This window comes from Mustela putorius, unplaced genomic scaffold (assembly GCF_011764305.1).
Source record: "Mustela putorius furo isolate JIRA1106 unplaced genomic scaffold, ASM1176430v1.1 tig00003870_pilon_pilon_pilon, whole genome shotgun sequence".
Lineage (NCBI taxonomy): Eukaryota > Metazoa > Chordata > Mammalia > Carnivora > Mustelidae > Mustela > Mustela putorius.
In genome coordinates this window covers 1697035-1719389 of record NW_025422022.1, presented here as the reverse complement: position 1 = coordinate 1719389, position 22355 = coordinate 1697035, and the positions used below count along the sequence as shown (strand labels likewise).

Genomic DNA, 22355 nt, shown 5'->3' with positions numbered 1-22355 from the left:
GACACATGAAAAAGTGCTCCATATCACTCGGCATCAGGGAAATACAAATCAAAACCACAATGCGATATCACCTCACACCAGTCAGAATGGCTAAAATCAACAAGTCAGGAAATGACAGATGCTGGCGAGGATGCAGAGAAAGGGGAACCCTCCTCCACTGTTGGTGGGAATGCAAGCTGGTGCAGCCACTCTGGAAAACAGCATGGAGGTTCCTCAAAATGTTGAAAATAGAACTGCCCTATGACCCAGCAATTGCACTATTGGGTATTTACCCTAAAGATACAAACGTATTGATCCAAAGGGGCACGTGCACCCGAATGTTTATAGCAGCAATGTCCACAATAGCCAAACTATGGAAAGAACCTAGATGTCCATCAACAGATGAATGGATCAAGAAGAGGTGGTATATATACACAATGGAATACTATGCAGCCATCAAAAGAAATGAAATCTTGCCATTTGCGACAACATGGATGGAACTAGAGCGTATCATGCTTAGCGAAATAAGTCAAGCAGAGAAAGACAACTATCATATGATCTCCCTGATATGAGGAAGTGGTGATGCAACATGAGGGCTTAAGTGGGTACGAGAAGAATCAATGAAACAAGATGGGATTGGGAGGGAGACAAACCATAAGTGACTCTTAATCTCACAAAACAAACTGAGGGTTGCTGGGGGGAGGGGGTTTGAGAGAAGGGGATGGGATTATGGACATTGGGGAGGGTATGTGCTTTGGTGAATGCTGTGAAGTGTGTAAACCTGGTGATTCACAGACCTGTACCCCTGGGGATAAAAATATATGTTTATAAACAAACAAACAAAAAAAAATCATAGAACCAATACTAACATTATCTCAGGATAGCTCCTTAGACTGTCGTGCTGCGACGCGGGGTGAGGAGGAAGAGGGTCACTCACAGACGCTTTTGATGTTTGGGGACGGCTATCTGGGCAGGGTAGATCTAAACGCATATAGTATAATGGCTCCTCATTCCTCATTTTATGTTGTTCATATGATTTAACTTCCTATTATTTAAAATCCAGAAAAAAAAAAAAAGACCCTGTGTTTCTAACTATAAATGTTTAGTTCTCTCTCTCTTGTTTTTTTTTTCTTCTGATGGCTCTGGGTAATAATTACAGTCTAATGCAGGCAAAGCTCCCCAGCAGGTGCAGATGGGGCTGGCGTGAGAAGAAATAAAACCCATTTTAAGGCCAGGTGAAATTTCGACTAGACAGAGGCTTTAGACATGTAGCAGGGAGCCATTGGTATCCATTATTGAATTCATGATCTGACGGACGAAAGTGTGAGAAATGGGGTCATCTCTTGCAGATCAAGGCAATCACTGGAAATGGCATTCTGGAAATGAAACAGTCTTTGAGTGAAGAATTCAAGGTCTCAGAGGCTAACGTCCCCTCAATGACTGGATTCTGCCTCAGGCCCGGGTCCTTCAAGGACACAGGACTCTGAGGACACATTTCTGCCTGAGAACGCCGTTCACCTCAGCTACGTCACTCACTTTCAACTGACTTCTGACCACAGTGAGGAGTCCTGCGGCCCAACCCCTCTGAAACAAAGCCATCTCAGTGCTCAGGAGCGGCAGTTTTACCTGGCAGGAACACTCCCAGTGGCTAAAGGTGTATCAATACCTATCAGTGTCTCCATTGGCAGGCTAAGGGAACAAAACTGAAATCAACATATAACTGAAATATCACAAGAGAGTCAAAACCTGATTCTGCTACCTAACATAAATGCTGAATGCATATTCAATGTTAAAACTGCATTTTAATTGCAAAAGTACAGGATAAATTTCCATCAGAATAAAGTCAGACAACTTAAAGTAGTATACATAGTTAAAGGAAACATGTCATTCCTCTTTCTCCAGAGGTAGCCAAGAGCTGGAATATGTCCCCTTCCAGAACTCTTCCCTCTGCGTGTACACACATGTTTGTACGTACAGGTATACAGTCTTCTTTTGGTATAAATGGAATCAGTGTTTCTTATTTTGCAGATTATTTATTAATATTCTACAGTGTGTTTTGTAAATATTTAAACATCAGCTTCTTTTTTAATAGTATTCCCTAATACAGATGCATCCGTTATTTAATTGTTCTGCCATTGAATGACATGAAGCTATTTATAATCTGTCACCATGATAAACAATGCTTCAGCACACACACTCCTTCCTGCATCTGTGTGCACAGGTGCAAGAATTTCTCTAGGACACTAACTGGAAGGGGAACTTCTAAGTCAAAGGGCATAGGTATGTAATGGGAGGTTAAAATGTGAGTTTTTATGTTGTTTCAGTTTTTTCCTAAGGCCACACAGTCTGAGGAAAATCTTGTAGATGGGAATTTCTTACCTATGTACAGCATACCTATTTATTTTTTTTAAAAAAATTGCTAAACATGGGATACCTGCGTGGCTCAGTCAGTTAAGCGCCTTTGGCTCAGATCATGATCCCAAGGTCCTAGGATTGAGTCCCACATTAGGCTTCTTGCTTAGCTAGGAGCCTGCTTCTCCTTCTGCCTGCTGCTCCCCCTGCTTGTGCTGTCTCTCTGACAAATAAATATAATCTTAAAAAAACAAACAAACAAGAAAAAGCTAAACATTCTTTAAGGCATGTGAGGATTTCTTTAGGCTGAGTTGTTGTAATGCTGTGCACTGTAGCACCTCTCCTCCCCCTGGCAGATGAAGGTACTTTAAGAGAACGACCTGCGACCCACAACTCTACAGTCAACTAATCTTTGGCGAAGTAGGAAAGAATATCCAATGGAAAAGACAGTCCCTTCAACAAGTGGTGTTGGGAAAATTGGACAGCCACATGCAGAAGAATGAAATTGGATCACTTTCTTAACACCATACGCAAAATAAATTCAAAATGGATGAAAGGCTTAACTGTGAGACAGGAACCCCTCAAAATCCTACAGGTGAAAAAGAAGCTGCAACTTCTTTGACCTTGGCCATAGCAACTTTTTACTAGACACATCACTGGAAGCAAGGGAAATAAAAGCAAAAATGAACTATTGTGACTTCATCAAGATAAAAGGCTTTTGCACAGTGAAGGAAAAAAATCAATAAACCAAAATGCAACCTATGAAATGGGAAAAGATATTTGCAAATGGTATGTTGGATATAGGACTAGTAACCATAATCTACAAAGAATTCATCAAAATCAGCACCCAAAAAACAAAAATCCAGTCAAGAAATGGGCAGAAGACATGAATAGACATTTCTCCAAAGTAGACACACAAATGGCCAACAGATACATGAAGAAAAGCTCCACATCACTTGGTTGAGAGAAATACAAATCAAAAGCACCATGAGATACCCCCTTATACCAGTTAGAATGGCTAAAATTAACAAGACAGGGAACAACAAATGTTGGCGAGGCTGTGGAGAAAAGGTTGGTGGGAATGCAAACTGGTGCAGCCACTCTGGAGAACAATATGGCAGTTCCTCAAAAAGTTACAAGTAGAGCTACTCTACAAGTCAGCAATTGCACTACTAGACAGTTACTCAAAGGATACGAAAGTGCTGATTTGAAGGGGCACCTGCACCCCAATGTCTACAGCAGCACTACCGACAGTGGATAAAGAAGGTGTGGCATACATGTACAATGGAAAAAGAATGAAATCTTGCCATTTGTAACAATATGGATGGATCTAGAGGGTACTATGCTAAACGAAATAAGTCTTTCAGAGAAAGACGAAAATCATATGATTTCACGCGTATGTGGAATTTCAGAAACAAAACAGATGAACATAGGGGAAGGGAAGGAAAAATAGAATAAGATAAAAATAGAGAGGAAGGGGTGCCTGGGTGGCTCAGTTGGCTGACCACTGGACTCTTGATTTTAGCTCAGATCAGGATCTCAGGGTCTCCAGATTAAGGCTCACGTCAAGCTCCCTACTCAGCACTGAGTCTGCTTGTCCCTGTCCCTCTCTCTTTGCCCCTCCACTCACTTGCTTATTCCCAATCTCTCTATATAAAATAAATAAATAAAATCTTAAAAAAAAGGGGGGGGAGGCAAAACATAAGAGACCATAGTTAAGAGGGTTGCTAAAGAGGAGGTGGAGGGGTGGGCTAGATGGGGGATGGGCATTAAAGAAGACACTTGTGTTGAGCACTGGGTGTTACATGTAAATGATGATTCACTAAATTCTACTCCCAAAACCAATCTTGGTTTAAAGTTAGTGGCCTAACTTTAAATTTAAAAAAATAATAGTAATAAAAAAGCAAACAAGTAAATAAATAAGTAAAAAAACCAGTTGGGGAGCTGGGCTGTGTCCCCTAATGCCTGATGTGTTCATTTCCTAGGACTGCCATAGTGAAGTGTCACAATCTGGGTTGCTTAAAACCAACAATGTATTCTCTCCCAGTTCTGGAGCCTGGAAGTCCGAAATCAAGCCCTGTTCCCTCTGAAACCTCTAGGGGAGAATTCTTCCTTGCCTCTTCCTAGGTTTTAGTATTTGCTGCAATTCCTGGTGTTATCCTGACTTGCAGAAGCATCAGTCCAGTCTTTGCCTCTGTTGCCACAGGGCCATCTCCTCCGTCTGTATCTCTGTCCTCTTACAAGGAGAGCCGTGTTGGACTAGGAACCTACCCCACTCCCATCTGATCTCATCTTAATTACATCTGCACCTCTCTCAAGACCCTATTTCCAAATAAATTCACACCCTGGGATACTGGGGGGTTAAGACTTCAACATATCATTTTGGGGGATGCAGTTCAACCCTAACACCTCAGAGTATAAGATAATTGGCTAGGAGCACAGCTGCCTGTGGCCACAGGGACAGAGATCAGTGTTGGGAGCCGGTTCCATTTCCAGCAGCTGGGTGAAGGTGTGAAGGACAAGGGGTCAAGTTTTCTACATGCTATATGCAAACCCCTCGAAATGGGTGAGTTTGAGTCGTCTTGAATAAGCTCTCAAGACGGCTTCTGTCAACCGGTGAGGCAATCTCCACTGAAATACGTTGGGAGCACAGCCTACCGAAGCTGGGGCAGGGGTGGGGTTGGGAGAGGGGAAATGTCAGCAGGAGGCTGAGTGAATGAGAGATCTCCACCAAGGGAACCCACCAAATGCCCAGGAAAAAAGAAGCCAGCTTTGGAAAGCTGCCATCCCTAGAATGACTGGTGACAATTTGATATTTCACAGTCAAGGAAGTCTTTTCAGTTCTTCCTACCCTCACCCTTGTTGACCCAATATCAGCCAGGGAGCAGGGAAGGAGCCATAGAGAAAAAGAAAAAAAATAAAATAAAAGGCCCCACCATGTCACAGGAGTAGGGAGCAGGGAAGTTTTTACTCTGGTTGAGGTGTTTGGAATTTGGACACTACAGTGGACTTTTTGTTATCTGAATGAGCATGACCAGGAAAGCTGTAAGGTCTGCTCGTAACTTCACCCAAAGGTGATGAGCGAAGAGCAAGAGAATGGGCCAAAGAGGAACGTTGTGAGAAAAATGAAAATTATTTTCTACTTACTCTTTGCCAAGTTCAACCCATTTAATAAGTCAGTAACATACATTTTAAATTTTGACAGACTTTCAAATTATCTTCAAAAAAAATTCTGAATCAATAAGCATGATAATACTGATTGTGAGGGTATTAATTTCCCCACTTGTTCATCACAATTGATCTTTCAAGATTTGACCAGTATGATGGCCTAAAAAATACCACCTTGATTTATTTTCTACTTCCTCCATTACCAGAGTGTTTGAACATTTTTCGTGCTTATCGATAATTTGCATTTCATCTTGTGAATTGCCTATCTATGACATGTATCACTTCTAGTAGGTTTGTTATATTTTCCTTGATTATTTTTATGTAATTGTTAGTGTAATCTAGATGTTGAGGTCAATTCATAAGACTGTGTTTTCAGGGACCAAGGACTAACCAGAATACAAATGGACAAATTTGCCATCAAACCTTCCTACCCATGACTTGTGTCTTAATCACTGTGGCAGCTGCTACTTTGCTTTCTAAAGTCCATGGGCACAAGTGGCTACCAGCTACCTTTGCTTCATTGAAACATGACAATTCAGGAGCCAAGCTCCACTCAATTCTGCAAATCAGTCCAGTTATCAACTGTCCTGATGGGATTCCAGCAGTGGTGGGCCACTCCAAACTCCAGAAAGAGAAGGTCATTTGTAGGCCTCGTGGGGTGGGGGAGAATATCCGGCTTCTCTCTGGAGAGGTACAAATGGAGGAAGAAGCAGCAGGAAAGAGAGCAAAGGCCTGACCTTCAACTTAAAGTTCTCTCACTCATCTCAAAATCACATCTACACCTTAAATTTTGTGGTTATTTCCCACTTAGTCCACTTTCCATCATTCCATAGGTAAGCTTTGCTGAGAGAAGAGTTATAGACTTATCCCAGATCATAAAAGACCAGTGAAAGAAAAGGAATGGGAAGGAGTGATGGTGGAGGCCATTGCTGGGCAGGCTACGCATAGGACCAAGGGTCTCCAGGATGGACCACACCCACCTTGTAGGGAGTCAGTTCTTGGGGCACCTTGGTGGCTGTCGGTTGAGCATCCAACTTTTGATTTCAGCTCAGGTCATGATCCCAAGGTTGTGAGATCAAGTCCCCTGTGGGGCTCGGTGCTCTGTGGGGAGTGTTCTTGGGGTTCTCTCTCTCTCCCTCTGCCCCACCCCCTGCTCTGTCTCTCAAAACAAAACAAAACAAACAAACAAACAAAAAACAGTCTTTGTGGCTAAAGGAAGCAGGAGTTTGTGCCAGTGTAAGGTGTGTGTTTGTTAAAAGAACTCACAGCACTCTCTACCCACGTACAGTTTTGTTTGTCCTCTTCACTCTTGTAGGAATAAAGTTTCTCCATCAGATGGTTAGGCAGCAGTCTGTGAAGGCTGGACAGAGTCTCGAAGGTGTGACACAGAACCTCGGGCTGCGCATAGTTTTTCAGGGTCTTGGGTTTGCCTAGGAGAGGAAGTTTCAGTGGGAAGTGGTTGTTCTTGGCTGTCCCCATAATGACCCACTGAGTTCGAGACAAGAAAAGATGGGACTCCTTGTCGTTGTTCCTTCTCCACACTTTTCTCCATCTCTGAGGAGATGCTATGGAATCCCTTCTCTGGTCTCTGATCGCTTAGCGTTCTGAGAGTCACAATGGCCTGGACCTTGGTCTGGAACACTGAGTGCTCCTCCTATCTTCAAACCAGAGGAAATCGGCCAGTCAAAAACACCTTGCCAAGTCTTACAGGGATTTCAGGCAGAAACTCCGGTTTCCTGTCTGACCATGAGCAATACCTGAGGAAAACAGCGCGCTTTCCCGAAGGGATGAGGGGAGGCCAGGGTGCACGCCTCCAGTGCCGTTTCTCCAGCTGGGGCTCCGCCTGGGCCATGCCACCTGGGTGTGCCTAATTACGACTCCACAGACAGACGGGGCCCTGAGGGAGAGCGCTGACATCAACACAGTTCCCGAGCAGAACTGAGGAACGAGCTCCATCATCCCAAACTGAGGAAATGTCCAGATTAACACAGGTAAGGAGCCCACCTGCTGCTTATTCTCTTCTCCAGACTGAACAGAGGAAACCAAATGCTCAATTCTAGCTTGACTGGCAGAAGCCATGCTTCACTGTGGACCCTGGACAGAAGTACTAAATCATCTTAAGTTCCCACACTCGATGGCACAGCCCAGAGCAAGACAGAAGGTGCCACGGGCTCCTCCCAGATTTGGGGCAAACATGCAAATACTAAGGGTGGTTCTAGCTACTATTTGATCTCAGCATGCTGCACCCAGGGGGCCGGGTTCACTGTCATTGCTCTGTCTTATGAACTGGCTGGAAATCGCAAAGTGATCAGAAACAGGGAAAGCCATGGGGGCCAGGCTTGCAGAGGGCAAGCGCTGGGAGAGTTGGCCAGCTTTTTACCAAACGTAAAACCCCTTGGCCAAGACTATAAAAACTCCAGGATTACATCGTAGGATATGTTAGTGCCCAGAGCAGAAGATACCAACTTTCACTTCTTAACTTTCGGGTTCATTTTCCATTTGCAAACTTAAAAATTAAGACTTTTAAACATACACAAACAGGTGTATTTTAAATATACTTAAAATATATTATAGAATCAGAACCGCTTGAATGGAATGTGATTCTCATAATGTCACAGGTGTTTTGGGGAAGAGAAGGGAATGGGTGGAAGTGAGGAGGGGTAGAATATTTTGATAGATGGAGACTTCTTTCTTCTAAGCAAACTTGAGTGTATTACTCTAAGTATTTTAAACCAAAAAGAACAGACCATGTTTTAAGCCATTCAACAGGCCAAGGAAGTGATATATTAAAATTGATTCTTTATACTGCGTGTAAATTTTTATATATGTATTTATATATAAACTGATATATCAATATAAAGTGATTGATACACATATATAATGCTATTATATATAATGCTATATATAAATTTATATATCAATATAAATTAATCGATGAAGATGTATTTATATAATGCAATGTCAATACCATTGACTGTATTCCCTATACTGTACCCTTCATCCCCACCATATGTTCTTAATCATGGTTTTACATAGCAACTGATGGAGTGTTTCTAGTTATCTGGTTTAATGACTGAAATCAGAAGTAGGCCATAATTATGATATTTTATTTCTAAGTAAACTATCTGATGGACACATGTCTTTTGCAACGAATAAGACTTCTCCAAGGAATCTATCTCCTTCGGTTTTCTCTAATTGTGCCGCAGTGGAGAGAACACTGTTCAGGACCTCAGTTCCCCCCTGCTGCTAACTAGTTCTGTAATCTTAACTCAGCCAGCCAGGTCTCAGCCTCCAGAAGGAATGTGCTCTGATGAAACAGACCCTTCTATTTTGTATTTTGTTTGGATTTTGGCTTATTTCCAACACCATTCTTCCATGATCGATGCATTTCCATTTCCACAACCACAGTGGTACCATATAATTATTTTCGCAAAGAAAAGATGAGAGAGAATCCTCCTAAGCCAGTCCCTCCCTTTCTATGGCGACCGTGAGTTGCTAGGAAGGGCCAGCCGCGCCGCTCAGGTAGAGCAACAGTTGTGTTATTAACTAAATTGATCCCACAGCATATCACCTGCAGGACATGGGGTTGTTTTTCTAGTTAGGCTGATCTCTTATTCATGACTTTTAGGTAAACGGCAATTCCTTTTTTTGTTCCAAAGAGGGCTGTTGTGTCTCCGGAACACCTTCCCCTTCCTCTCTGTCACGGCGGATGTGACAAGATCAGCTGGCTTCCAGAAGGCAAAGTGTTCAGTAACGTCCAAAGGGAAAAGATCATCTCCAAGTTTCTTAAAGAAAGCGTTCTAAAGAGAGTGTTCCGATCAAAGCAGATGAGGTGGGAGGGTTCCAGCCGCCAGGAGGAGGACCCAGGCTACACCTTTCCTGGCACCAGAAAGTAAGTCCTGACCCTGAAACTTAAAGCTTCCAAGTGTATTGGTGATGTAAGGCCAAGAAAACACGACTGCAGAGCATAGACATGTCTGAAGGACAGGAAGCCATAAAGTTATTCCAACGGCAGGCATCAATTCCTGCAGAAAAATCTAAAATAGAACTGGACATATACAGTGGAGAATTTATTCTAAAGTCCTGGCTGCAACTTCTAAAGGTGTAGAATTTGCCCATGGGTCTGTTTGTCTTTTGGAAAGATATTCCTGGCAGCTCTATCACATTCATTCTAGGAATGAATATATTTTAAAGATTTGTGACACTTTTGCAACAAAATCATGGTCTCCTAGACGAGGAAGCAAAGTGTTCAAGGTGAATTTTTAAAAGAGAAAAACAACTTCTAACTAAAAATAATATTTTTATACGTATTTCCTAAAAAGGAATTGTACGCGCCCCAGAAAGTTAGGACATTTCAGGTAAATGTTCACAGAAATGGAGCCTCAGTTGGGGATAAATCTGACTGTCCCCAACTGAGGACTCCATTTCTGTGAACATTTACCTGTAAAAGAGAAAGCAGAAGCTGAAAACAGGGGAACACACGAAATAAAATTGCCCAGCAATGAACTGCAGTGTTTCCCACTGCATAGCCTTGTATGTACCTGAGAACAAAATGCATGTCATTAATTAGAAAATATGGTCTTGACCTCCTAAAAATATTTACATAATTACACTGAACAAGATTCCATGGCAGTAAATAGCCAGCCGTGATGCTGACCATGCAGCAGGGGCAAAGAAAGGGAGGTGGAGGCAAACACGCGGGTTACCTAAAAATATGAAAGGTTTTGAAAGAGGTGGACTGAAGAGGAAGGATTTCCCCACAGGATAATGAGAGGCTAAGTAGTGTCGACACTGACATTTCTTTGCCTCACCCTGGGCTACAAAAAGGAATGTCTTATCAAAGTGCTTTCCGAAAGTGTCTTCTGTGGGCCCAAACTGTCACCTCTCTCAGAGTAGGGGAAACTGAGGTGAGCAGCAAAGCATGCTTACCGACCAAGGGATGGGCCCACGGCTTCCCTTCTTTCCACCAATTCAGACCACCTCTGTGGTCATCAATGTAAGAGCTTGTTCAACGCCACGAGACAGAATATCACCTCACCTTTCCTCACTGGATTAGCTAAAGAGATACAGGTTTAAAGTAAGGCAAGCCTGATGCTACATCTGAGAGCTGAATTCCCAGAGGGGCCTTAGGGAGGCCTCAAAGGAAGGTGTGTTCTGTTGCACTAAGGACTGATGTTAGAGCTGCCCCCGATCTGGAGACCAGTCCACTGTCTAGTGACTTCCTTCAAGGCTGGATGACAGCCAACCCAGACTCAAAGTCTTGGAGTGCATATGATTCTCATCGTTGCCCTTATATTTCCCATGACCACAGTGTCTCACTCTTACTTTCCCTCTCTCTCAGCCGTGTCTCCTCACTGTCCCGACTGCGTGCTCTCCTGTAGAACTTTCTACAGGGACGAGACTGTCACTATCATTTTAAAACTTTATGATTTTTATGCTGATGTCAAAGCATTCAAAAAGTCTCCGGAGAAAGGAAGGAGAGACGAATTTATAAAGGTTTTTAGGAATATGTTCTGTCAAGAAAAAAGAGAGAAAGAATCTTGGATGTATTTATGGATGATGACTCTCAGAGGGATTTTAAGGGATCAGGGATCAGTCCATGTTCTGAAGCCAAAGGAAAAGGCTCAAGTTGCTCATTTGTAAAATAGGAATAACTAGTGGGAATAACTAGTGGGACCAATTTCACTGTGTTGTTAAAAGTATAATATTGATTAATCTACATAAAATGTTCAACATTGGGCCTGCCCCATGGTAACCAAATTTTATTTCTTGCAAATGTTATTTTTTGGAGTAATTAAATTAATTCCAACATTTATTGAGTACCTACTATATGCCAGGTACCAGGCCAGATAGAATAAGGCCAGGTCTTGCCTTTAAGGCATTGGAAAATATAGCGAGTGAGATATTGTAAATGAATAATTATAATGTAATTGTGAGAAGGGAATTGTAAGCAAATAAATCATAATAATGTGAATGAAGGGTCTTGGAAGAGGTAGCAATTTATCCTTCCCTGAGGGAACAGGGAAGATGATTTGTGAGCTAGATTTATATGGATAGGACTTAACTAGGTGGGTAAAAGGAGGGAGGAGGGAAAAAAGAAGGAGCTATTATGGGGGGGGGGTGTATGTCCTGGAGGAGACAGAGTGTTTAGAAAAATTGCAAAATATCTGAGGTGTTTGCATATACGTAGGCACTGGAAGTGATAAGCAGACACTAAAGCCTGGCTTATTCTTTGGGATCAGGAGGGCATTAGAGCAGATCAGTGCTTTTTATCAGCAGAATGGAAAATAGTCTGAAGGAGAAGAGAGCACCTAGGAGGGAGGCCTCCGAAGAGGCCTATGCTAATCTTATATTCATTCTCCTATATTTACTTAGCTCCTACTATGTGCCTAGCACAGTTTTAAAAAAAAGACTTTATGTATTTGTCAGAGAGAGAACAAGTAGGGAGAGTTGCAGGCAGAGGGAGAAGCAGACTCCCCCACTGAGCAGGGAGCGAAATGCAGGACTCGATCCCAAGACCCTGGGATCATGACCTGAGCAGAAGGCAGACACTTAACTGACTGAGCCACCAGGCATCCCATGCCTAGCACAGTTTTAAAGTGAGGGGGTGTATCAATGAACTAGACAGGCAAGGCCTCTGCCATCATAGTTTTGTACTCTACTGGGAAGAAACAGGCAATAGAAAACCACACAGGATTAACAAGACTGTGAAGAGTAGAGAAAATATTAAAACAGGGTGTTATGAAATAGAGTCATGTGGATGGGAAGGTGTATTTGAAGTTGGGCCAGAGCTGGCCTTACTAAAGGAAAACAGATGTGCAGAAGAAGGAGACAGACCCCTCTGGGTAGGAGGTGGGGGAGGGAGATCCAAGAGCTGACAAACCCTTGAAATTATGTTGGACATTTAGTTTTCTATGTGCATTTTTCTGGGAAGACTCTCAGAAGAGCATGGCATCGCTTCCCCCCAAATGTTAAGAACCAGTGCATTTAGATGCTTAATGAAGCATTTTGGGGCTTGAATCCACAGTCAGATGTTCAACCCAACAGAATGCAATAATATCATCAGCAAAGGATTGCAAAAATGTCTTCTCAAATGTCAGTGCCTCATTATAAAAAATATCTGACATTTTTAGTAAATGTTTTAGTAAACATTTTGTTTACTTACACCCACATATCAATCATAAATATGTAAGTATTCACATATATAGATACTTGTTATATACATATGTACCAAATAATGTGTATATATCCATATTATATTCGTGTATATATATACGTAATATAACCATATATATGATATCCACATATATATCCATATATATCTATAATATATCCATTTATGTGTGTGTGTGTGTGTCTCTCTCTATATATTTATTCCTCCCTCTGCCACCCCACACACTTATTTCAGTGAACTGAAGTAAGAGATAGGCCCTTGGAGGGCAAAATTGGCCTCATATCATCTACATGTACCCCAGGTAGAAAAAAAAAAATCAGCTTTTGTTCTTTCTGTTGTAAGACCAAGGACTGATCGGGAACGACCAGCGGTGGGCTTGCTCTCAGCTGGGATACCTTCCTTCTCCATCTGCATTATTTAAAAACCATATACTATAGCCCAGACAGGACCGTACATGATGGGTGCAAATACATAGAGCGAGCTTGGTCTACCGCACTGCACCCCCGAGCTGCTGGCTATATTCGAACCGGCGCCAGGGCCCCACGGGGCGCCACGCAGAGCTCTCAGGTCAGGGTCAGGTCAGGGCCCCGAGAAGGACTGGGAAGGCCCCGGCGGCCGTGACCTCCGCCCCTGCGCAGCCCGAGGGCGGCCCCTCCACGCGCGATGTCCGAGCGGGCCAGGCCGCCGCTGGGGAGGCGCGGAGGGGCGCAGCGACCCGGGCTCTGGCTCGGCGCCCTCCCCCGGTGGCGCCGCCCGTGCCGCGGGCCTGGCGGCCTGGTGACCCCCGAATACCGGTGGCCCCGGTGGAACGCCCAGCCGTCGGGGGCGCCCGCGCTCCATGGTAGCTGCCGGGCGACCCGGCCGCGGGGGAGGCCCGCGGAGCCGCCGCCCCGGCCGAGGCTGGCCTCACTGGGCCCGGCCCGGGTCCCGGCGGCCCGGGGGCCGTCCAGCGCCGAGGGGGCCGTGCTCCCGGCCGCCCGCCGCCCGCTGCCCTCCCTGTCCTCCCGCCGCAGGAAGGCCGAGTCCGAGGGGGCGCCCGTCAAGCCTTTCGCCCCGCACGCGGAGGTGCCCGGGCCTCGGGGCGGCAGTGCCCTCGGAGACGACGCCGAGGACGACACGTGGGCCTGCGGCGCGGTGGGGTAAGAGGCCGGGGCCGGGGCGCGCCCGCGAGCCCCACCTGCTGCCCCTTGCTCTGCGCTCGCGACCGAGCGGCCCTGGCCCGGGGGAGGCGGGGGGGGGGGGCTTGGTACGAGAGGGAGGGGTTGCTCTCCCGCGGGCTTTGGGCCGTCCACCTGCACCTCCCTGCCCTCCGGCCCCCGAGGCTCCTTTCCTGACCCCTGATCACGAAGGCCCCGTGTCCTCGGGCCCCGCCTCCAGGCGCCCGGCGCCCTCCTCCGTGGCACACACGTGGGTGTCCCCACGTAGCGCCACCTGTTCATCATACTCCCTCCTCTTCATTGTCGCATCCCAGGCCTAGCATGGAGCAGGGGGAGCAATACTTACTGTATTCTCTGATTCTTCAGGATGCACCTTTCCCTCTAGGAGACAATAAATTGTAAACAATTCGCAAATACACTGATTACTGCGGTGGCTTTAATTTGTGATTCTTTCCGGATAGTCCTACCTTAACCCGGTGGTTGGTTGTTCTCCTGTTACCTGGTAGTTCTCGGATCCTTCTACCTTAAACAGCAGTGGGCTCACATACCGCGGTAGTTGGGCCTGGAGAGTGGTGCTTGGCCCTGTGGGCCTTTTAGGGACCCCGAAACCCACACGGGGTGCCTGTCCTGCCTGTAAGGTTAATCCTGCTTTCAAACGTAGCATCTGTTTTGAATAATTAAAAGCAGAGTTCATGGCCCTGTTATATAAGTTCCAGATAATTCACCATGTTCTTTCTAATTTGTATTTTATCTTTCTGTCTGATAATGTCTCTGTTCTCACCTAAGACCTTAATTTCCTCATCTTCCATCAGTTAGATCTCACAATTTGCTTTTCCCGGTGCCTTTTCTCTTCTTATTATTCTTTCTTTTCTTTTTTTTTTTTTTTTTTTTTTTTTTTTTTTTTTTTTTTTTTTTTTTTTTTTTTTTTTGGACTGGCTTGCCCCTTGTTTCTGGCTGATTTCGTACTGTTAGCCCTCATGTGCCCTCATTGTCCCATTCTGAATTTGAAGCACTGTTGGACCTCCTTTAGACTGGAACCAAAGCTCAAGGTTTTAAAACAAGCGTTGTGTACCTTACCCATAAATGTGCCTGTCCCACAACCTGTATAGGATTTTAAGGAAACAGAGGAGCAAAATGGGGAGAAGAAATGGTGAGAACAGTGGTACCAACCCGCGTGCAACCAACATCTCCCATGAGGTAAGGCTAATGGTGTTAACCTGAGCCTTTGGGCCCCTCCCCTGGTCAAGATCTCCCTCCCACTGAATCTGACTGCCTACATCCCTGCAGCTTTCTCTCTCTGTGAGCATTTTGCACTGAGTTGTCCTCTTGGCACTTTTTGGAATATCAAATGGGAATTTTTTTCTTTCTTTTAACAAAGGAAAAATTAACCAGCTTCTCTCCGAATTTGGAAACGGTTCTTATTGCACTGAATTTCCTGAAAGATGCTACCTTGCTTCCTCAGGCTGTGCTCACCTTTTTTTATTCTTTCATAGGTATTCTGTAAGAAATGTTGATAAGGCTGGGGGGATGTCAGAAAGCGTTATCAATTCCCAACCTGTAAGAAGTTTGCAATCCAGCAGACCTCGTGTGTAGTTGATAGCCTCCCTTACCGGTTGACAGATTGGGTTATATTAATCTTATAAAAGATCTCACCTTGCAGTTTTTATCAGCTTCCCTTTTCGTGTCACTATAAGGGTATTTCTGCCACATGTTATTTTGTACATTAGTGAACCAGGATCAGAGAGCTGAAAGAAGTCTAATAATCTGTCAGGATGGTTTTAAAAATATAAATAATTGAGACTTACCTTAATCCTACTGAGTCAGACCTTACAGCAATTTTTTTTCAAGTAGTATCATTTTTTATTTTTTATTTTTTTAAAGAGTTTATCTATTTATTTGACAGAGATCAGAAGTAGGCAGAGCGGCAGGCGGGGGTGGAGGGGGGAGCAGGCTCCCCACTGAGCAGAGAGCCTGATGCTGGGCTCAATCCCAGGACCCTGGGATCATGACCCGGGTAGAAGGCAGAAGCTTTAACCCACTGAGTCACCCAGGCGCCACATCAAGTAGTATCATTTTTTAATGGTGTATTTAATTTAGAGAGCGCAAGCAGGAGAAGGGGCAGAGAGAGCTAGAGCGAGAGAGAGAATCTCAAGCAGACTCCCCACTGCGTGCAGAACCCAACTGGGGTTTGATCCCATGACCCTGAGATCATGACCTGAGATGAAATCAAGAGTCAGATGCTTAACCAACTGAGCCACCCAGGTGCCCCTCAAGTATCATTTTTAAAATGCTCCCCAGGTGATTTTCACAGAGACTAGACCTATTTACGTGTCATCTTGGGGAACAGGGAATTAATCTCCAAAAATAATCTGCAGCCTACCTTCCAAGGTTCAGCTACCTTCTCAGCAGGACATAATTTTCTTGTGGGCCAATTAAATTCTTGTACTATATTTAAGCTGATTCTCCCTGTTCCTGCTTTAGTTTGGGGGTGATACTTAACATTTTATTTGTGTGTTGCTGAGTTTAATTTACAAAGGATTTTCTCCATTGAGATAGAAAACAACTGAGTTTGCTCTTTAAAAATTACTTTAAAAAAATCAATTCCTCATCTCTTCACTTTCCCTATTCTAGGATAAATTGTTATAATCCTCTTCTGCACACACCCTACATTTCCCCCCCACAGCATTCAGCACAATGTCTGGAACATAAATACTGGGACATATTAGTACCATTCCCTATTCAATTTTTCACTTGCTTTTGAATATTTCCTGAGTGTGTTTCAATGTCTGGAGTCTAGAATGAGTAGAAGACTGGTCAGTGTTGAGTACAATTTGAAGATTAGAGAATTTTCTTTGGTGGACGGAAAGATTTTATAGATCTGGTGTTCAGATACAGGAAATTGGGTGAATGTGCCATTGTGTACCAGGGACACACTGAACTAGGTATTTCATTATATTTTTAAAATTTAAAATATAAAATTTTTAAACTTTTAAACTTCTTAAATGAATTTTGAAAACCTGTGTGTCATTATTTTTAACAAAATAAGAATGAACCCATAAATTATTGTAAAAGTCTATCTCCTAATAGGTGTTATCAAGCTGATAATAATTTGCATGCTTCTCAAAAATACTGGTAGTGTCCTTATACAAAGGAGAATGGGTCACAAAATTTTATGCTTTTCTCATATTTTAGCCACAGACATGAAAAATTATGTACTTGAGCTTTTAAAGTGTTCTTAATATTAAGTTTATTCTAAAACAAATATTGTTTTAGAACTTGTCTCATTGGAATTTGGATTCAGAAGTACCTGCTCCTGAAAATAAAAATCTCCCACCTGGAAAGGACAGTGCAGCAGGTGGTAAGAAATCCTAGATGTGTGTATTTATACATACTGCAAATTTATGTTCATTCATATTTATAATATGAATAACCACTCATATTAAAGGGGGTTTGTTTTTCATACAACCAGTTTTATGTAACTATTAATTGTCATTTTTTCCATATACATTCTTTCAGGCAAAATTAACAAGGTAAGGATAAATGTTTGGCTTTAAATAATTCACAAAACACTTTTGAAATTATATGTATGTTCATTAAAAAATTTTCTTTAAAAATTTCAATTTCATTTCTGTAGAGTTCTTCAAACAAGTCAAAGCCTTTTCTGTTCTACAGGGCTGCAAACTGGTCATTAAGTTAATATTTTATTATATATTTTTTCAATATAGTAATGTCAGAAATGGAAATTAACATTGTAGTGACCATAGTGTTTCGTAGTCATTGCCAAAAGAAAAGTAGTCTCAGCTCTTAAGATATGATGAGGCAGTTAAAATGATTAATGTTTTGTTTTGAAGTGGTGAGTCAATTAATCTTTCATCTACTTTTTTTGAGCAAAATATAAAACACTTAATGGTTATTAAAATAAAGATAATCTTAATGATATTCGAGGCTCATTAGTTCACAGTGTTGGTATTTGTAACAGATTATGCTAATTCCTGCTGAAGTCAGTAAAAACAAGTGATATCTGCATGTATAAAAGGGAGTATTATATGACCTTACTATATATTTCTTGGTTAGAACAAGAACTATACATTCTTAGAACAATAACAGGGAATAGAGATGTATTGTGTTTAAAAGTCTTCTGCTGCTTTATAGAACCATTTGGAAATACCAATAGAGCAACTGGTGCTAGACCTAAATTTGTCAGAACATGCTCACAAAAGAACACAGGTGAGATTTATTCATCATACTCAAAGTATTTTTCTTTCAACACGTGCAGTTACTAAAATGTCCATGTTTTTCTGTTATCAGAATAGTAAACAAGGGATATTTCAGTTGTGGAGTTATCCTTTTAACGAAGGAAGTACCATGGAGAACAGGTGAGAGAATATTTATTTCCGTAAGCCCCTAAATTAGTGAGATACATTTAATTACAAGGAGAAAAAACATGTGGCGATTCCGTTTATTGAACACCGGGTCACTTTAACATACAGTGTGTGGTTTAATGGAGAGCCCAAGTTCTGGATCAGAACTAGAATTAGTTCCTCAGTTTTGTCCCTGCTTCTGAGGAGCAGTCTCCCAGAGGACTTTCCTTCCAGGAGGCTCAGGACAAAACTCAGCGTCATGCCAAAATTCGAGGCGTGAATCCAAGAAGTGCTAAAGGGACCACCGTGACTCATGTCCTAAGGGAACGTCAGTGTGAGGGGCATAGGAAAGGCTACTTTGACTAGAACGAACTCTGCTGGGAACAAGGGTTTCAAGGTCAGAGGTCAAATGAAACGAATTGAATGTTACCCTGCTAACACACAGCAAACGGAAACTGAGTCAGTGGAGGGCAGTGGCTAGGATTACCAGCGCGGGGCGCCGCCACTTGGGTTTAAATCCCACCTCCACCCCTTACTGCATGTGTGACCTTAGCCACGCTGTGCCTCAGTTCCCTTTCCCATAAAAGAAAATAATGCTTATCTTGTGGGGTTGTTGTGAGGACTAAACAGAATCCGATGTTTGTTAGGTATTTGTTATTAATCCTGGGGAAGCCTGAGTATGTTGTTGAGTTGGAAGTCCCGTATCAGTGAAATATTCCCTTACCGAAATGTTTCTCCTCAGTATGCCATCAAGAATAAAATACCTTTCAAAAAAAAAAAAAGAATAAAATACCTTTCCTTTAGCATTTAACGTTTTTGCAAAGTATGTTCATGTAATTGTTTTGCTTCTCAGACACCCCGAGTTTGGTACTATCATTACCTCTGGCGGCAAAGGGTTTCACACCTATGTCCTCACCCCCAGATTCCATGCTCTTTTCACTAAACAACAGGGATCGTGTCTCTTCTCAATTGTAGATTTAAAGTGACTTTTCTATTGCTTTACAAAGGCAAGTGAGTTTAACTAATATTTACCTGAATCAGTAATTTTTTTAGTATTTTCTATAGAAATAAAAGTGTTTTTCAAAATCCCTCAAGAATACTTTGCTGTCTTTATTGTAAACTGGCATTAAAGGAGCGAGAAGAGGGTGAGACTATATATATGTCAATTAATGCTTCAGCTCTTCCAATGTCGGTATTTCTAATAAGCTTTAAAAAAAAGAACTTGAGGGACGCCTGGGTGGCTCAGTTGGTTAAGCCGCTGCCTTCGGCTCGGGTCATGATCCCAGCATCCTGGGATCGAGTCCCGCATCGGGCTCCTTGCTCGGCGGGGAGCCTGCTTCTCCCTCTGCCTCTGCCTGCCATTCTGTCTGCCTGTGCTTGCTCGCGCTCCCTCTCTCTCTCTGATAAATAAATAGAATCTTTAAAAAAAAAAAAAAAAGAGGAAGGCTCTTAAAAAAAAAAAAAAAAAGAACTCGAAACTCAATATTCTATGGCATCTCTCTTTCACAGTTTCATTCTAATAAACTACCTAGGAGCATTACTCATAAAAGAGCACCATCTAATGAAAATTACTATGAGATAATTTGTAATTGTGTAGTTAGTCTCTTTTCTCTCTCTCTTCCTCTCTCTCTCCCTTCTTTTCCTCCTTCCTCCCTCCTTCCCTTCCATTCTTCCTTCATTCCTTTTTCTACTAAGGGATAATTTTTGGTAAACATTGTTTTGCTTCCTTTTATGTTAGTATAATTTTTTAAAACCACAGTGGCTAAAGTAGACTTTATTGAGTAACCTAATTACATTCTTTGAGTTTCCTTTCATCTAATCCCAGGTCCCTAAATGGTTCACTGTAATTTCAGTTTGAGTTGGAGAGCCCCCGTCTCAGACCTCATCACTGCATGTACAATATATTCATGGGCAAATAGATATAATTACCATTTTTTTACCCTAGTGGGCATTCATACAAACAGCTAGCCATTTGTGGGTAGAATGATCTAGTCACCTGGACATGTACAGAGGGTTGTCTAGTTAATATTGTAATCTATACTTTAAAAAACGTATGTAGTTTTATATAATTGAGCATATTTGAAATGAATATATCTCTCACAGATAGATACGCATAGGCCATTAGAAACCAAACATTACCCAGTCTTTGATGATTTTGCTTATTGATTATCATTTTAACAGCATTTGAATTCTAGTCAACAAACCATTCACTATTTAAATCATTTTTTAAAGGGATTTCAAGAAGTCTGCAGTGGAAACTGGCTTTAACGTAACCAATAACCCCATGAGGCTCTTCACACTGAACCACTCACTGACTACTGCTTCAGTAGATAAGCAAGTTGGTTCTTACCCTGGCCTACAGGTGCCATCGGGCCTTTGCTGGCCCTATGCTGATGGAGACTTTTTTAAGGACAGAAATGAGCCTTATATTAATTTATGTTCAGCTGTGGAAAACAATAATGGTGAAACTTTATCTGCCCCAAATTGGAGTTTGAAATACGGAAACAGCAGTATGGAAGAAAACTTAACAGATGAAAGTGATTTATCAGAAAGTGAAAAAGCAAATGATAGTTTGCTCAGCTATTTTAAAAAGATGGATCTGAACTTAAAGCCAGAAACAATAGAAAACGTTGAGGAATCTTTCACAGAGGAACCAACTGAAGTATTTCCATATCCTGATTTTCTCCCTTCTCCTTTCAATAGTCTGGACTTGCACAAATTAGCCCTCTCAAAATCTGAAAATTGGAAAGCATCGGTGGAACCTCCAGAAAGCTCTGTTGAACGTTTGATAACCCGTTTACTGGAAATGGAAAGATTACAACACACGACTATACAAAAAGAAAGGCCCAGACTACAAACTACTTTCTGTGCTCCAGCAGCTACTGAACGACCCTTTTCCTCCAAAGCTGTCCCCAAAATGAGACAGCCAAAACTTTCAGACTCTCTGAGTCTTCAGACAACTTGTGTAGATAAAAGTCGTGAAAAAAGAAAAAGCAGTTCTGGGTCTTGCAAACTTGAACAAAATGCTTCAAAATGGAATTGGAGCAATGCTGGCAACACATGCAAATGGACTTCTAGACCACCACCTCTAAAAAGTTCAGCCACCACCAAACAGTTGATTCCAACTTGTGATGACATTAGGAATCTCAAAAGCTCCATTTTAAATCAATGCCAAGAACTCTCAGCCAAGCCCACTAGTTCCCAAACAACTCAATCGTTGGTTAAAATGGTCTCAACAAGATGTCTGCCACCAAGGTCTCCAATACCAGTTTCGCCTATACCTCTGTCTTTTCCCGAAAATCAGAGAGAAGACAATAAGGCACCAAGGACCAAAAAGAAACCTTATCAGAAAAACATAGAATTGAACAAACCATTCTATATTCAGAAGTTAAACTGTTTATCACCTTCCTTTGTAGGCAAGGACAAGTGTTCACCCATTGATCAAAAGTAACTTTTCTATATCTCAATGTGAGCAAATCTATTGCCAAGAAGCTTGGCTAAAAAATACGGTTCATCATGCCGAGATACAGGTATTACACACGTGAAGAACTTGCTGTGCTGTGGAGTGGAACTTGTGAAAAGCACTGGTGAGGTGTCTATATATAAATCCAAGAGCTTCCATCCTGACGTATTTGACATTCTTTTGCATGTCGTGTTTCAAAGGAATGTTTCCCTTAGTAAACTATTCAAAAGATTATTCTTTTGTTGTGTTTTCCAGTAGAATTCCATCATCAGTAAATGCTGTAATCGACTGGTGGCTGGTGTATTTCATTTTCCGTTACAGCTTTAAGAGTAAATTACCTCTTAGTGAATTTATTTTTTTAGTTTTTCCCACTCTGATACCTTTTTTTCCTCTCCTTTACTATCTCTAAAAATCTCCTTTGTCTATCATCTTGACCTATCTTTTGGTATTTGCTTGGCCATTAAAAGCTAAACTACTTGTGATTTTGTTGAATTAATATGCAAGGTCCTCTAGATCCTCCAGTGTTTTAAAAATTGTTGCTTTCCCAGGTCACATACATGAAAGCAAGATCCATTCTCTTGGGGTTAAAAGCTAGTTGTAGGCATGAAACAACCCTCTTCCACTCAGACCTAACAACAGTTTTGGAATGTCAAAGGAAAAATGAGAAAAGGTTGATGTACACAGAGCAGCCGAAATGTCAT

The 22355-nt window shown here is 42.3% G+C and overlaps 2 protein-coding genes across 4 annotated transcripts in view; one reads left to right on the top strand and one right to left on the bottom strand.

Annotated features, from left to right (window-relative positions):
- Positions 1–7069, bottom strand: part of CUNH6orf201 (chromosome unknown C6orf201 homolog) — a 37221-nt gene extending 30152 nt beyond the window's left edge. For all 3 annotated transcript variants that reach the window (XR_199518.3, XM_004753642.3, XM_013056786.2), the window contains exon 1: positions 6786–7069. Coding sequence is in view for 2 of the 3 variants with exons in the window: in XM_004753642.3 (XP_004753699.1) it covers positions 6786–6978 (193 nt within the window). In the remaining variant the exon portion in view is untranslated. The remainder of the gene's footprint in view (positions 1–6785) is intronic.
- Positions 7070–7135: 66 nt separating this feature from the next.
- Positions 7136–22068, top strand: FAM217A (family with sequence similarity 217 member A). Its single transcript, XM_004753635.3, has 9 exons — positions 7136–7490; positions 9159–9391; positions 13687–13812; positions 14940–15027; positions 17104–17188; positions 17347–17360; positions 17983–18057; positions 18139–18206; positions 20424–22068. Exons 1-9 carry the CDS (start codon positions 7473–7475, stop codon positions 21640–21642), a joined length of 1926 nt encoding a protein of 641 aa, XP_004753692.1. The 5' UTR covers positions 7136–7472; the 3' UTR covers positions 21643–22068.
- The last annotated feature ends 287 nt before the right edge of the window (positions 22069–22355 follow it).